This window comes from Muntiacus reevesi, chromosome 3, assembly GCF_963930625.1.
Source record: "Muntiacus reevesi chromosome 3, mMunRee1.1, whole genome shotgun sequence".
Classification (NCBI taxonomy): Eukaryota; Metazoa; Chordata; class Mammalia; order Artiodactyla; family Cervidae; genus Muntiacus; species Muntiacus reevesi.
In genome coordinates this window covers 48,496,364-48,513,829 of record NC_089251.1, presented here as the reverse complement: position 1 = coordinate 48,513,829, position 17,466 = coordinate 48,496,364, and the positions used below count along the sequence as shown (strand labels likewise).

General features: G+C 37.0%; 1 protein-coding gene across 4 annotated transcripts in view; it reads right to left on the bottom strand.

Moving 5' to 3' along the window:
- CTNNA2 (catenin alpha 2) overlaps positions 1–17,466 on the bottom strand; it is a 1,156,373-nt gene that overhangs the window by 1,031,135 nt on the left and 107,772 nt on the right. For all 4 annotated transcript variants that reach the window (XM_065927274.1, XM_065927273.1, XM_065927275.1 and 1 more), the window contains exon 2: positions 766–961. In XM_065927274.1, coding sequence (XP_065783346.1) covers positions 766–961 — 196 coding nt within the window. The remainder of the gene's footprint in view (positions 1–765; positions 962–17,466) is intronic.

The following is a 17,466-nucleotide window of genomic DNA, read 5'->3' as shown; positions in this document are numbered from 1 at the left end:
ATCTAGAGTAGTAAAACTCATCAAAAAAGAAACTCACATAGTGATTGCCAGTGGTTTAGGGAAAGGCAAACTTGGAGGTTGTTTAATAGGCATAGAATTTCAGTTTTGCAAGGTGAAAAAGTTATGGAATTAGTGACTCAACCATATGATTATACTTTATATGACCAAACTACACACTTAAAATGATTATAATAATATATTTTATGTGTATTTTACTACAATTAAAAAATTTTAATATACTAAATAGTATTATTGATAGCTTCCTAGCTATATAATTGATCAATTGGTAGCTAGTTAACCAGATAGAGAGATTTTTGAGAAAAGTCATGAACTGAAAATAGAAATTTGGGAATCATACAAAAGCAATAATAATTTTCTTACACTGTATTCTTCTCCTCCCTTCATCTATCAAATCTTGAATTTTCAGTGACTTTATAAATACAAAGGATTCTCATCATATCCTCCCCAACACCTAAGTTTGACATGAGAGTCTGGTTTCATCAACCAGGTGAAAACAATTTGAAGAGCAACAGCAGACATGGAGTGTCTGTAGCTGTGTTAAACTGCCACAACAAAGAAATTTCTACCTGCCTATACACCTAATTCCAGCAAAATTTAAAATGAGAAGTGTATATAGAGGCGAAAAAAAAAAAATAGGACTACTCTTTTGAGTAGTCTTATTTAAGAGTAGTCTTATTTTTCTAGAAAAAAACCCACTGTTTAAACATCATATTCATCCCTCTGAAATAATATTGTTCTTCCTACCTTGTTTGCGTACATCCTCAACAGCAGCAACCAGTTCTTCTTTGAGATCTTGACTCTCCTTAGCAATCTGTTCACCTTTTTCCAGGAAGTTCTGAGTGGCTTGCTCTACAGATGCGGCCAGTACATGGGCTTTCTTTGACCTTCCCTTCTTTTTACCGGATGGGCCTTTGTTGCTTGTGTTGACAAGTGTTGTCACCTTAAATATAAAAGAACAATTGTAAAATTGCTCTGCATAACTGTCCAGAAATAGTGTATTATTATCTCATAATTTTAAAATATCCTTTGTATATTAAATCACGAATACATATCACATAGCCTCATCTTAAGGAAAATGTGGAATTATATGGATTAGCATATAAATTAATAGCTATTTATTTCCTGCAGGGGAAAAAAAAAAAAGGATGTGAATAAAGGAGGAAGAGTAGACTTGTAAGTAGCTCAAAATTTTCAATCCACTGGAGGTTGTGCTTTCACAGATTGACAAATATAGTGCTGGTTACAGTACCTAGATTCAGGGAGGAAAGAAAATAGAATAAACAGTGGAACTGCCTTTGAGCTTTCAGTCAGGAAACCAGTACCTAAGTGAGCTCAAAAGTGAGGATAGAGATGAAATAGTAGTTAATTAATGGTGGACCATCAAAATGCATGATTTATGTGTCACTTTCCATAGACTTTAAATGAAGATTCTTGCAATTTCCGATTTCATCTTATAAAAACAATGTGGTAAATTTGATCCGAAGAGCCTGAATGACTCAGTCTCAACATTTGGTTAACCTGCGAAAATTTCCAGAATAGAAACTAGATTTGCATTATCACTCCTTTTCTAGGTATCATAGTTTGGATACATATTTCAATTGCCAAACTTCTTTTAGTGCTACATCTAGAGCAATTCAATCTGCTAACAAAGCTTTTAATATCTTTTAAATACCTTATCTCCTATTGACTTCTGAATATTTTCTGCCAGTGAGAAGTCTGGGAGGGAAATGAATGCAACTGTTTCATATTCTCTTTAGCTAGTCATCTACACCTCTGCATTATTTTTATCAGATTCACAGGAATGTGGGTGTTGTGGTTTATTTGCACTGAGGTGTCTATCCTGCTTAGCAAACTAAAGCTTTTATTGGAAGTTATCAAGAAAGCTAGTCGACAGAAAAGTTCTAAAGGCTTTAGTCTCTGCTCTTTACTCCAAATTACAGGGCAAGCAAAGTGATTTGGCAAGTCACAACCAATGTCTAGTCAGTTTATTAGGAAAGATATAATACCAGAAGGAAAAAAAAAGTATTAAGAAAATGAACTAAGATGATGAATGAAGTAGAACCATTGCTTCAGACGTGGTTACTATAGAAATGGGAACCATCATATTCAGCTTTCTTTTGATTGCTAACTAATTAGATACAGAGAATTAAAGAAGGACTCTGTAAGGACATTTAAACACAAAGACTAGCTAAAAAAAGAAAGATAAAATCATTAAGAATAAGACTGCCAAAAAATGGTAGTTAGTTATAAAATGTATATGGAGTCAGTCACACTTTAAAGTCTTTCCAGTTCCACCTACAGAAAGTGCTAGTCATTCAGTTGTGTCTCGCTCTTTGCAACCCTAAGCACTGTAACCTCTGCTTGGAATTCTCCAGGTGAAAATACTGGAGAGGGTAGCTATTCCCTCAGAGAAGGCAATGGCACCCCACTCCAGTACTCTTGCCTGGAAAATCCCATGGAAGGAGGAGCCTCGTAGGCTGCAGTCCATGGGGTCGCTAAGAGTCAGACACGACTGAGCGGCTTTACTTTCAGTTTTCACTTTCATGCATTGGAGAAGGGAATGGCAACACACTCCAGTGTTCTTGCCTAGAAAATCCCAGGGATGGGGGAGCCTGGTGGGCTGCCATCTATGGGGTCGCACAAAATCGGACACGACTGAAGCAACTTAGCAGCAGCAGCAGTAGCTATTCCCTTCTCCAGGGGATCTTCCCAACCCAGGTATCAAACCCAGGTCTCCTGCATTGCAGGCAGATTCTTTGCCATCTGAGCTACAAGGGAAGCCCCAACTTACAGAGGCAACCTTCAGAAGACAGACAGTATGTCTCCAAAGTCACTTTTCTGAGAGACAAGAGCATTCTCCTTAATGTGGATTTACATTAACACATTGACGTGTAAAATATATGACACTGAAAGATGAACTCCCAGGTCGGTAGGTGGCCAATATGCTACTGGAGAAGACTGGAGAAATAGCTCCAGGAATGAAGAGGCTAAGCCAAAGTGAAAACAACACCCACTTGTGGATGTGAATGGGGATGGAAGTAAAGTTCGATTCTGTAAAGAACAATATTGCATAGGAAACTGAAAGTTAAGTCCATGAATCAAGGTAAATTGGAAGTGGTCAAACAGGAGATGGCAAGAGTGACCATCGACATTTTAGGAATCAGTGAATTAAAATGGACCAGAATGGGCGAATTTAATTCAGATGACCACTATATCTACTACTGTGGGCAACAATCCCTTAGAAGAAATGGAGTAGCCTTCATATTCAACAGAAGAGTTCAAAATGCAGTATTTGTGTGCAATCTCAAAAATGATAGAATGATCTCGGTTCATCTCCAAGGCAAGCCATTCAATATCACAGCAATCCAAGTCTATGCCCTAACCACTAATGTTGAAGAAGCTGAAGTTGAATGGTTCTATAAAGACCTTTTAGAATTAACACCAAAAAAAGATGCCTTTTTCATCATAGGGGACTAGAATACAAGAATAGGAAGTCAAGAGATACCTGCAGTAAGAGGCAAGTATGGTCTTGGAGTACAAAATGAAGCAGAGTAAAGGCTAACAGAGTTTTGCAAAGAGAACATACTGGTCATAGCAAAACACCCTCTTCCAACAACACATGTGAGAACATGTGTGAGAAGACTCTACACATGGACATCACCAGATGGTCAATATCGAAATCAGATTGATTCTATTCTTTGCAGCTGAAGATGGAGAAGCTCTATACAGTCAGCAAAAACAAGACCAGGAGCTGACTATAGCTCAGATCATGAACTCCTTATTGCCAAATTCAGACTTTAATTGAAGAAAGCAGGGAAAACCACTAGAACATTCAGGTATGACCTAAATCAAATCCTTTATGGTTATACAGTGGAAGTGACAAATAGATTCAAGGGATCAGGTCTGATAGAGTGTCTGAAGAACTATGGACAGAGGTTTGTAACATTGTACAGGAGGCAGTGGGCAAAACCATCCCCAGGAAGAAGAAATGAAAAAAGGCAGAGTGGTTGTCTGAGGAGGCCTTATAGATAGCTGAGAAAAGAAGAGAAGCTAAAGGCAAAGGACAAAAGGAAAGATATATCCATCTGAATGTAGGGTTCCAAAGAGTAGCAAGGAGCTATAAGAAAGCCTTCCTCAATGCAAAGAAATACAGGAAAACAACAGAATGGGAAAGACTAGAGATCTCTTCAAGAAAATCAGAGATACTGAGGGAACACTTCATGCAAAAATGGGCACAGCAAAGGACAGAAATGCTATGGACCTAACAGAAGCAGAAAATATTAAGAAGAGGTGGCAAGAATACACAGAAGAACTATACTTAAAAGACCTTAATGACCCTGATGACCACAGTGGTGTGAACTCTCACCTAGAGCCAGACATCCTAGAATGTGAAGTCAAGTGGGTCTTAGGAAATATTACTATGAACAAAGTTAGTGAAGGTGATTGAATTCCAGTTGTTATTCCAAATCCTAAAGGGTGATGATGTGAAAGTGCTGCACTCATTATGCCAGCAAATTTAGAAAACTCAGCAGTGGCCACAGGACTGGAAAAGGTCAGTTTTCACTCCAATCCCAAAGAAAGGCAATGCCAAAGAATGTTCAAACTACCTCACAGTTGCACTTATCTCACATACTAGCAAAGCAATGCTTAAAATTCTCCAAGCTAGGCTTCAACAGTATGTGAACAGAGAACTTCCAGATGTTCAAACTGGATTTAGGAAAGGCAGAAGAACCAGAGATCACATTGCCAACATCTGTTGGATTGTAGAAAAAGCAAGAGAATTCTAGAAAAACATCTACTTCTGTTTCATTGACTATGCTATAGTCTTTGACTGTGTGTATCAAAACAAATTATGGAAAATTCTTAAAGAGCTGGGAATGCCAGACCACCTTACCTGCCTCCTGAGAAATCTGTATGCAGGTCAAGAAGCAACAGTTAGAACCAGACATGGAACAATGGACTGGTTCCAAATTGGGAAAGGGGTATGTTAAGTCCATATATTGTCACCTTGCTTATTTAACTTGTAAGCAAAATGCTGGGCTGGATGACGCACAAGCTGATAATGAATCTATCAAAATGACTACATTATGGTTCCTTTTCTGTAAAAGCAAACAAATGTCAACTTTTCTGTTATCTCATGGTTCATTACTGTATTAAGCACAGTTTAGGTAATGTTCATAATAGCAAATCTATATGAAGTATCTGTTATGTTTGTGCCAAAAAATAAAACATGGAATATTACCAGGAAGGTCCTAAGAAAAGTGTGATTACTTTCAAATGCAGCAAATGATTTCAGTCCTCTTTTAGAAAGCAAACTCATTTACTCACAGGTGGAAGAACATAAACGGATATAAGAGCACAGAATATAGAGAAAAATAGGTGGCTCCAAAATGCTCATGTCTTAATCAGTTTAGAACACAGAAATAATTATTAACTCTCTCCATTGTTATTCAGTGTTTTGTTAAAGTACAAAGTCAACTTTTAGATATGAAAAAAGACAGGACAGATATAAATATTATAAAGGTAGACACTAAATTGTCATTACTTATAGAGATTATGATGGTATCAAGAAAATACAAAAGAATTAAAAGAAAAACTATTAGAACTATTTGTGGCTAATATTAGACAGCAATACAAATCAAGTAGAACAGCATTACCAATGAAAAATCTAGTTTAAAATATCCTATTCACAAAAACCATAAATCGATATTATCCAAGATAACTGTAACACAAAATATAGAACGCTGTATGAAGAAAATTATAATTTTAATGAGGAACATAAAAGATGATTTAAATAATAAAGACACATACCAATGAGCCCTGGAGACTATAAACTTCTGTGCTTAAGTTTGACATTGAGGCTGGGACTAGGTCTGGAGCAGACGTGGCCTACAGACTTTTACATATCTAGTGCATCTTCTTGGCAAACTTTTAAGAGATGATTATTCTGTAGAAATTCTTGGTTGAATGGAATGCCTCCACTTACCCTAACCAGGCACTGTCTAATCCCCACACCAACTTTCATCCAAGAGTCATTCAAGATCTACACAGTCCCATTACCTCTCTGACAATTTGTAAGCATATCTTTTGTGCAGATTAAAAAAAAATAGAGAACATAAAGTTTCAGCAACAGATATGCAGAGCAATAGCATGAACACTGAAATGTGAAAATGGACATGGTGTTTTCTAGGCAGTAAGGAGACCATTCTCACTTAAGAAGGGGGCTGTACATCAATGATATAGAAAACAAGGTTAGACACATGTGGTGGAATAAAACTTTGAAAGGTTCTGAAAGCTGAGCGAAGGAGTCTAGATTTTATTAGTCAGTGCAAATATATTTTTTGAAAATGAGAAGCATATTTGTTAGTGTCCTTGTTCTCTTTCCATTAATTTCTCAGGCCACTGAAATTTTACTTTCATCCCCACACATCTTGAAGCAGAGTCCTCTTTAAACTGATCTTTCACTAAGGTAGTTAATGAATTGCCTGAATCAAATTATTTTTTTTCTTATCAGACTACTCTGTCTCATTTAGTGCTATTGACCCACCTCTTCTTTCTCCTAGAAATATTTCCTGGCTTGTTCTCTTAGCAACATATCTTCCTTCTCCAAACTCCAATAGCTTTCAGAAGGGCCATCAAGCTTACGTCTTTCTGTCCCTACCTTTATCCTCTCCCTCCTACATTAGTAAAGACTTGCTGCTACCCACCAATCTTTTCTTTAAAAATTTATTTTGTTGAAGTGTAGTTGATTTACAACATTGTATTAATTTCTGCTGTACAGTGAAGTGATTGTTATATAACTTTTTCATATTCTTTTCCATTATGGCCTATCACAGTATATTGAATATGGTTTTCTGTACTGTACAGTAAAACTCTGTTGTTTGTACATTCTATATAAAATAATTTGCATCTGCTAATCCCCAACAGCCAATCCATCCCTCCCCCACCTCTTCTCCCCTGTGGCAATCACAAGTTTGTTCTCTATGACTCTGTTTCTGTTTTAAATATAAGTTCATTTGTGTCCTTTTCAGATTCCACATATAAGTGATATCATATATTTGTCTTTCTCTTTCTGACTTACTTCACTTAGTATAATAATCTTTAGGTCCATCCATGTTGCTGCAAATTGCATTGTTTTATTATGTTTTTATGACTGAGCAATATTCCATTGTGTGTACATACACACACACACACACACACACACACACACATACGTATACCACAATTTTATCGATTCATCTTTCAGTGGACATTTAGGTTATTTCCATGACTTGACCATTGTGAACAATGCACTATGAACATAGGGGTTCTCGTATCATTTCTAAGTATAGCTTTGTATCAACACTCTTTAAGTGGATCTACTGATCACATCATTCAGACTCATTAGCTGTGTCAACTTCTCTCTAAATTTTTAATAAGGTCCCACTCAGTACATTCCTCAATCTTAACTTAGAAGGATACTTGACTTTATTTAGTCCCACCTCAAATATTTCCTCGAAGTCTCTGCCTCTCTTCAAAAAAGAGAAAAAATACTACAGTTCATAGATGAGAGTATAAGTGGTCAATGATCTTGCCACCTTGACATAATGACGATCCCAGTGAACCCTGGTCAATGGAAAAGCTCAGCAATAGTCAGAGGCTTGGCACCTATTTTCAGATATGTCATGGTATGGTGCTGCTGTTGTTTAGTCACTAAATCGTGTCTGACTCTCTGTGACCCCATGGACTGCAGCATGCCAGGCTTCCCTGTCCTTTACTATCTTCTGGAGTTTGCTCAAATTCCTATCCATTGAGTCAGTGATGCTATCTAATCATCTCATCCTCTGTTTCCCTCTTCTCCTTTTACCGTTAATCTTTCCCAGCATCAGGGTCTTTTCCAATGAGTTGGCTCTTCCCATCAGGTGGTCAAAACACTGGAGCTTCAGCTTCAGAATCAGTCCTTCCAATGAATATTCAGGGTTGATTTCCTTTTGGATTGATAGGTTTGATCTCCTTGCATTCCAAGGGACCCTCAAGAGTCTTCTCCAGATCACAATTCAAAAGCATCAATTCTTCAACATTCAGCCTTCTACATGGTCCAACTCTCACATCCACACATGACTTCTGGAAAAACCACAGCTTTGACTATACAGATCTTTGTCAGTAAAGTGTTGTCTCTGCTTTTTAACATGCTGTCTAGGTTTGTCATCGCTTTTCTTTCAAGGAGCATATCTTTTAATTTTATGGCTACAGTCAAGGTTCACAGAGTTTCAAGCCCAAGAAAATAAAGTTTTATCACTGCTTCCACTTTTCCCCTTTCTATTTGCCATGAAGTGATGGAATCAGTGTGATATGAGTATAAAACTATGAGACCATGGTGGACATAGATTTCTCATCACCTAATATTCTATTATAGGAATAGACCCTCCATTCTTATACAACAGTAAGTAATGCAGTTAGCAAACATCACATCATCCTTTCTTTTTCTTGCAATTTGTTTTATTGTAAGACAACTTTTCTGACTAAATCTCTTCTATTTGATCAGTTCTCTGCTTCCTCGAAATATAAGTGCAATAAACACAGAAGACTTTTTCCAAAATGATAAGCAATGGTGAGAGCACTAAGGCGTTTTGTCTTAGCAATTCTTTCCACAACCAACAGTGTAGTTTGTCTAAGCCTTACCCATAGGGCAGTTGATTCAAAGTAAGCTCTGGAGATTAGCACTGTCACCTAGGAACTGTTAGAAATATAGGCTCTAAGGCCCACTCCAGACCTACTAAAAGAGATTCTGTATTTTAACAAGATCCCTAAGTAATTCATATGCCCAATAAAATCTGAGAATTACTGAATTCTAGAAAAATGATTATCAGATTTATTATACCTTAGAGTCACCTTGATCTTGTTAGAAGGCAATTGTAGATCTTACAGTGCTTCTGTCTATGTAGGTCTCTGCTAGGATATTTCACAATCATCCCATAAAATTAGGATATGTATCATTTATAGGCTTTACTTTCAGAAAGAGAGGTTTAGCTGAAGCAAAAGAAAGTGAGAAAGAAATAGCAATGGCTTCTAGAGGTAAATCTTTCCTCTTATTTTAGGGGCCGTGACATATATAAAAACAATTTGTCAGTGAATTGATCAAATGGTTAAAAGGCAATTTTCTCTATTAAGCAATCACAAGAAATTTGTAAAAGTAAGAGTATACAGATGTGAATGCTGTGACTTAAGCCAATATTTGAGCCCTCCAGAAAACCAATAAAGAGAATCAAGAGTTGAAAATTAAAAAAAAAAAAAAAAAAGAATGATGACTTGGGCACCATTTTACTAGATCCATGTACTCTTCAGATGTGTGTAGTAAGATTTTATGAATTCTGTTGCTGCACTGCTCTGAAGTATTTTATTTGTCATAATTACTCAGCAAACATAACAGAGAGCTTTGATTACTGTTGCAGCTTAAAAAAAGCAAGAGCACTGTGAGGTGAATATTTGAAAACAAAATTATCAAAAACAAGTTATTTATTCCAGGAGCAACTAAAGATAAATGAAAAACTCCTTAACAAGGAAAACTCTTTAATGGAGTTAAAATGCTCTAATGGTAACAGAATCTTAAGTCAGGTTTTGAGAAGTACCAAGTTAAAAAATAATTACCAAGTAATGAGTCAAAATGAAGTCTTCCTTGAATAACTCCCAGATAACCTAATCTATCTGGGGCTTCTCTGGTGACTCAGAAAGTAAAGAATCTGCCTGCAATGTAGGAGACCCAGGTTTGATCCCTGGACTGGGAAGATCCCTGGAAAAGGAAATGGCAATCCACTCCAGTATTCTTGCTTGGAAAATTCTATGGACAGAGGAGCTTGGTAGGCTACAGTCTAAGGGGTCACAAAAAGTTGGACATAACTGAGCAGCCAACACTTTCACTTTCAACCTAATCTAGGGTTTCCCTGGTGGCTCAGATGGTAAAGAATCTGCCTGCAATGCAGGAGACACAGGAGATGCAGATTCAATCCCTGGGTTGGGAAGATCCCCTGGTGAAGGGAATGGCAACCTACGTCAGTATTCTTGTCTGGACAATTCCATGGACAGAGGAGCCTGGTGGGATACAGTCTATGGGGTCACAAAGAGTCTGACTCGACTGAGTGACTAATGCACACACACACACACACACACACACACACACACACAACTTAATCTATTCATTTAGTAATTATATAATAAGCATAAATATGGCTTACTATATATGCTCACCTTGTGGTATAGCCCATTAAAAGTTATTTCCTCGCACAGAATCTCCATTAAATTTAAGGCATATGTATACTGTACATTTTGGAGATAAATCAGCATGATGATGCTAGCGCTCTATCAAAAAGAAGTGATAATACAGACTTATAGTAGCCTCACTGATAGCTAAAGTAAGACTTCCATATGATAGAAACTACTGCGTTAGAATTTCATAATGAACTGATGTTTTTCCCCAAACAAAACTCCATATCCTGCTTTAGAAAAAAAGAAGTAACTACAAGAACCATAGTTATTGATGCTTCCACAGTTTCAGAAGTCAGAATTACAAATGATGATCTTTTGTAATGATGTACTAGTCATTTAAAGAGGAATAAGAATGGGGAAACAGTGGAAACAGTGTCAGACTTTATTTTGGGGGGCTCCAAAATCACTGCAGATGGGGATTGAGCCATGAAATTAAAAGATGCTTACTCCTTGGAAGAAAAGTTATGACCAACCTAGACAGCATATTAAAAAACAGAGACATTACTTTGTCAACAAAGCAACAAAGGTCCGTCTAGTCAAGGCTATGGTTTCTCCAGTGGTCATGTATGGATGTGAGAGTTGGACTATAAAGAAAACTGAGCACAGAAGAATTGATGCTTTTGAACTGTGGTGTTGGAGAAGACTCTTGAGAGTCCCTTGGACTGCAAGGAGATCCAACCAGTCCATCCAAAGGAGATCAGTCCTGGATGTTCATTGGAAGGACTGATGTTGAAGCTGAAACTCCAATACTCTGGCCACCTGATATGAAGAGCTCATTCATTTGAAAAGACCCTAATGCTGGGAAAGATTGAGGAGGGCAGGAGGAGAAGGGGACGATAGAGGATGAGATGGTTGGATGGCATCACTGACTCAATGGAAATGAATTTGGGTAAACTCCGGGGGCCTGGTGTGCTGCGGTTCATGGGATCGCAAACAGTCAGACACGACTGAGTGACTGAACTGAACTGGATTAATTCTGATCACTTTGTCTTTGAAATTTCTTCCGAGTTATCTGATATTGACAAGGTAGATCAGGATGTTTGTTCACTGATAAGTGAACTGATAAATGAGTCCTGGAAGCATGCATTCTTAAGCTTTATTTTATCTAAAACAGACCTGAACTGCCACTAGTTGATTACTGCTATAAAGAAAGCCTATGTGTATTGTTTCCTATTTATTATTTTTGGTAGACTCATTCCCAAATTTTAAATAGGGCCTTCTCACTCAGATGCTTTAGTATCTTTCCCCAAATACTTTATCTTGAAGAGTATACAGATAATTTCCAACTTATGATGGTTTGACTTAGAGACTTTTCAACTTAACAATGGCGAGAAAGCGATATGCATTCACGAGAAATACACATTTATTCTTTGAACATTGATTTTTGATCTTTTACTGGGCTAGCAATATGTGCTATGATACTCTCTCGTGATGCTGGGTAGAGGCAGCCTCAGTTCCCAGTCAACCCACCATTCCATAATCACAAGGAGAAACAATGGATTCACTTACAACTATTCTGTACTCATCCAACTATTCCATTTTTCACTTTCAGTACAGTATTCAATCAGTTACATTAGGGATTCAACACTTTATTTAAAATATGCCTTAGTTATCCATATACATGTATCTATTCTTTTTCAAATTATTTTCCCATGTAGGCTAAAGAATATTGAGCAGAGTTCCCAGTGCTATATGTTACGTATATGTGTAACTGGATCAGATTTTTGTACACTTGAAAATTACATAACATTGTAGATCAACTATAGCCCAAAGTAATTTTTTTTTAATTTTTGAAAAAATAAATAATACAGGTTTTGTGTAAGATGATTTTGCCCACCTATAAAGCTATGTTCAAAGCACATTTAAGGTAAGCTCTATTAACATCTGATGTTCAGTATGTTAGATTAAATGAATTTACAACATGATATTTTCAACTTATGATGAGTTTATCAGGACATAACCTCATTATAAGTCAAGGAAAATCTGTTAGCAACAAAAAGCAGATCTTCAAAACTAACCCTAAAAAGATATTCTGTGATTGGGTTTGAGGAATTTCTGTGGCCAAGATGAAGAGTCAGTTATACATACATTAATTTTTTTTTTTTTCTAGGATAAACTTTCTGTGGTTACAATTTACGGAGTGAATGAGTTGGGCCCCGGATCACCCATTCATTTTTAGATTAGAAGTGATTCAAACTTATTTCCTAGCAAGTTTCTCACCAGCATCTATAAGCCAAGAGAAATAGACTGGCCTTCTCTTTAGACACCTGTTCTTCAGAAAAAAATAATTTTCTCTAAAATTTAAAAGATGTTAAATTAACATTTTCCTCTCTGTGTAAAGGCATGCTGTTTCATATTTAAGTAGCAGCAAAATGAGCTTAATTTCCTGTAACCTCCAAGGAGTATGGTCTAGATTCACTGCCATCCAGAACTTGTCTGAGAGAAGCAGTATTCAGATGTGCTTGAAAGAAGTTCAGGCCACTGCTCTTTCCACCTATTATATATCTCAAACACACTAAAAACAAATAAGCAAAGAGAGAAATGGTATTATACTGGACACTGGTGGAAATATTTATACTGCCTCACTGTAATACCACTTTTCTCATTGGAGGGGTACTCACAAAGGGTAGTAGAAAGCTCACTGTGTGTAATCTAAAGTCATAGATAAGATATCATTCTTAATGTAATACTGAGAAATCTTTGTATGATTCTAGTGCTTCCAAGAATATTGGAACCTCTCCTTAGAAGCTGGCTTGAGTTTATTTCATGGACATTAAATTGTGTAAGAGATAAACTGTTCCTTCTTGCACTAATTTTAATTTAAAAAAAAAAGGCTTAACCAAAGTCTGTGGCCCTATTATAAATGATACGGTTTAATGTTTACTATTATGATATTAGTCTCAATCTTCACTCATCTATACTCAAATTCATTTTTTTAAAAATCATTGTCCTTTAAGGTATGTTAACATTTCAGTATTTCATATATACTTTAAAATCTCCAAAAGTTTTTAATGGAAGACAGTGAAATATATTCTGTCAATTTGAAGATACACATTTTCCCCACACTTTTAAATATGCAAAGTGAGAATGAATTCTATAATCTTTACCATGTAAAAGGTACATCTGATAGAATTTTATTTTTTCTTAAAGGTATTTAAATATATATCTTACAATTGATGGCAGCTTAGACTTGATAAAACATGTAAATCAAATAATCACATGAAACAAACTTGTTTAAAAGTTCTAGTAACAACACAGATTTTCCTAAAATTGCATAACTTTCAAAATGTCTACATGTACAGCAATGAAAAATGATCCTCAAAATTAAGACGCTGAAACAGTGTCAGAATTCACTGAAAGAGCAACTGCTTAGAATTGGGTATTTTAAGTGAGTGAAGTGTTTCCATTTTTAAAAATCCTAAATGTTCTAAACATTAGCGCTCGTCTGAGAAAATCCCATGCTGTTCTTAATGTTCCCTTAAATTGAAGAATGACTAAACCATGTTTATGATTCACTATTTTGAATTTAAGTTTCAAATAAAATGAATAAAGAAATTAGACTATTACAAGAAAGACTAGACACACATAAATCTGAAACTGAAATAAACAAAAATTATTTTCCAATCAACACTATGTTGATTGGAACACTAAAGGATCCAGCTAACCAAAACTTCTGTAACCTGGAAATTCATCTAGTCTTTCTACTATAATCTTTGATTGACAACTCCATTTTGTTTGATATCTTCCTTCTTTAAAGTCAGTGGATTCCAACACAGCGTGCAAACACCCTACAGGAGGTAGTGGATAATCCATCAGATCCAAGAAAAATGCTGAGACATTATATTGGCTTTTTATCTAAAATAGAAAATTAAAAGTTAAGCCAGAGTAATATTTCATACAATGACTTAAACTGGTGCCACCATCCCACTTCAGATGGCCCTGAGTCACAAATGACAAGTGGGGAATCTTGAAAGAAAGGTGAGGTCCACAAATCCAAGGAATTGGCAATGGTGACCTTACACTTCAATGCATACCTCGTTAAGAGGATTTAAGGATTATATTAACCAGTTTCTCAAACACATACAAAAACATCCTCACAAAGCAGACCAGAAACTTAAAAGGACCCCAGCAAAGAAACATGAGGTTAATAATAGTACTAAAAATGTGACCACCATCTAACTCTAAGTGAATGTAAAGATGACCATCCCCTTTCCCTCCCCTTTTAACTTTTTATTTTGTGTTGAGGTATAGACAATCAACAAACAAAGTTGTGGTAGTTTAAGGTGAATAGTGAAGGGACTCAGCCATATGTATACGTGTATCCATTTGCCCCAAACCCCCCTCCCATCCAGGCAGTCACATAACATTGAACAGAGTTCTCTGTGCTACACAGTAAGGCTCTGTTGATTATCTATTTTAAATAAAGTAGAGCATATATGTTCATTCCAAACTTCCTAATTACCCTCCCTCCACACTTAATTCTCCAAGCCAGGCTTCAGCAATACGTGAACCGTGAAATTCCAGATGTTCAAACTGGTTTTAGAAAAGGCAAAGGAACCAGAGATCAAATTGCCAACATCCACTAGATCATCGAAAAAGCAAGAGAGTTCCAGAAAAACATCTATTTCTGTTTTATTGACTATGCTAAAGCCTTTGACTGTGTAGATCACAATAAACTGTAGAAAATTCTCAAAGAGATGGGAATACCAGACTACCTGACCTGCCTCTTGAGAAACCTATATGCAGGTCAGGAAGCAACAGTTAGAACTGGACATGGAACAACAGACTGGTTCCAAATAGGAAAAGAAGTACGTCAAGGCTGTATACTGTCACCCTGCTTATTTAACTTATATGCAGGGTACATCATGAGAAACGCTGGGCTGGAAGAAGCACAAGTTGAAATCAAAACTGCCAGGAGAAATATCAATAACCTCAGATATGCAGATGACACCACCCTTATGGCAGAAAGTGAAGAGGAACTAAAAAGCCTCTTGATGAAAGTGAAAGAGGATATTGAGGAAGATGGCTTAAAGCTTAACATTCAGAAAACGAAGATCATAGCATCTGGTCCCATCACCTCATGGGAAATAGATGGAGAGACAGTGGAAACAGTGTCAGACATTATTTTTTGGGGCTCCAAAATCACTGCAGATGGTGACTGCAGCCATGAAATTAAAAGACGCTTACTCCTTGGAAGGAAAGTGATGACCAACCTAGATAGCATATTAAAAAGCAGAGACATTACTTTGCCAACAAAGGTCCATCTAGTCAAGGCTATGGTTTTTCCAGTGGTCATGTATGGATGTGAGAGTTGGACGGTGAAGAAAGCTGAGCGCCGAAAAATTCATGCTTTTGAACTGTGGTACTGGAGAAGACTCTTGAGAGTCCCTTGGACTGCAAGGAGATCCAACCAGTCCATCCTAAAGGAGATCAGTCCTGGCTGTTCATTGGAAGGACTGATGTTGAAGCTGAAACTCCAATACTTTGGTCACCTCATGCGAAGAGTTGACTCGGAAAAGACCCTGATGCTGGGAGGGATTGGGGGCAGGAGGAGAAGGGGACGACAGAAGATGAGATGGCTGGATGGCATCACCGACTCGATGTACATGAGTTTGAGTAAACTCTGGGAGTTGGTGATGGACAGGGAGGCCTAGCATGCTGCGATTCATGGGGTCAAAAAGAGTTGGACACGACTGAGTGACTGAACTGAACTGAAGTATACTATGTAAAAGCAACTTTCAAAAGTAACAGATTTAAAAAAAAAAAAAAAGAAATCTTGTAGTAACCTTAAAAAAAAAAAAAGAAAGAAATCCAAATTCTAACATGAACCACGAGATTTTCACCTAAATCCTGCTACCCTTAAGTTAACAATAAAACAGAGAATCAAATGGTCAGGCTATTCAGAAGCATAATTTCTTTATGCTTACCTAGTATTTTAAATGTATTTAAAGAAAATTTTCCAGCAGGAAAGTAGTAATATAAACTTGATCACAGGAAATAAAAATGATGTGTTCATTTTCTCAAACACTTTGCAGTAGCCATTAAATGTATCTTTTCTCTTTTCTCCCCTCACTTCCTCTCTCCCCCTCTTCTTACCCCCTCTCCCCTGTATGTATGTGTACACAAGCACACTCACCACAGATACAGAAAAGAAAATACAGGCTAGAAGTATTACTATACCACTTTGACTTTTATGTTTTTTTTTTTATGACATATATTTTACTTTTTTTATGCTTAAGATTTAGTTAATCGCTCAAGTCATATCCAACTCTTTGGGACCCCAAGGACTGTATCTCACCAGGCTCCTCTGTTGAAGGGATTTTTCAGGCAAGAATACTGGAATGGGTTGCCATTCCCTTCTCCAGGGGATCTTCTGGAACAAGGGACTGAAGCTTGTTGTGTCTCCTGCATCTCCTGCATTACAGGTGGATACTTTATCATCTGAGCCACCCATTTACTGGGCTGTAAGCACTGTACAAAGAGATCCATATCACATGTCACTCATTCATGCGTACATATATTCAGTAAGTATTTATTCAATATGGATGATATACCAGGGCGTGTTTGGATAGTAGGAATACTGTAGTGAACAAGGTCAGGTTCCTGGCTCTTGGAAAATATAATCAAATGGAGGAAATAGACAATAAACAAATAAACAAATTAAAACAGACTTCCAACTTAATTTGGAGACGTTACTGTTCCTAACTCACCAAAAAGACATCAAAGGCATAAATGCACAAGAAAAAGGTATAGAGAGAAGATGACAGGAGATGACTATGGGTATCAGTAGATCACTGAAGCCAACAAAATTTTTGAAACTGGGAAACAGAAGGACATGAGGGTAACTGACTCAGTAGACCAAAGAAGCGTGGCACATATGCCCTTAGCAATGGGAACACGACGGTTCATGCTGCAGAACTCCCAAGAAGTTCAGGACTCCAAGATCAGGTACACCTCGGGAGGCAGGGGTGCTGCGAGGGGCTGAATAAAGTACATGTGACATATATATATATATATATATTTTTTTTTTGACATATATTTTAAAAATGCTGGAGAGGGTGTGGAGAAACGGGAACCCTCTTACACTGTTGGTGGGAATGCAAACTAGTACAGCCACTATGGAGAACAGTGTGGAGATTCCTCAAAAAACTGGAAATAGAACTGCCATATGACCCAGCAATCCCACTCCTGGGCATATACACT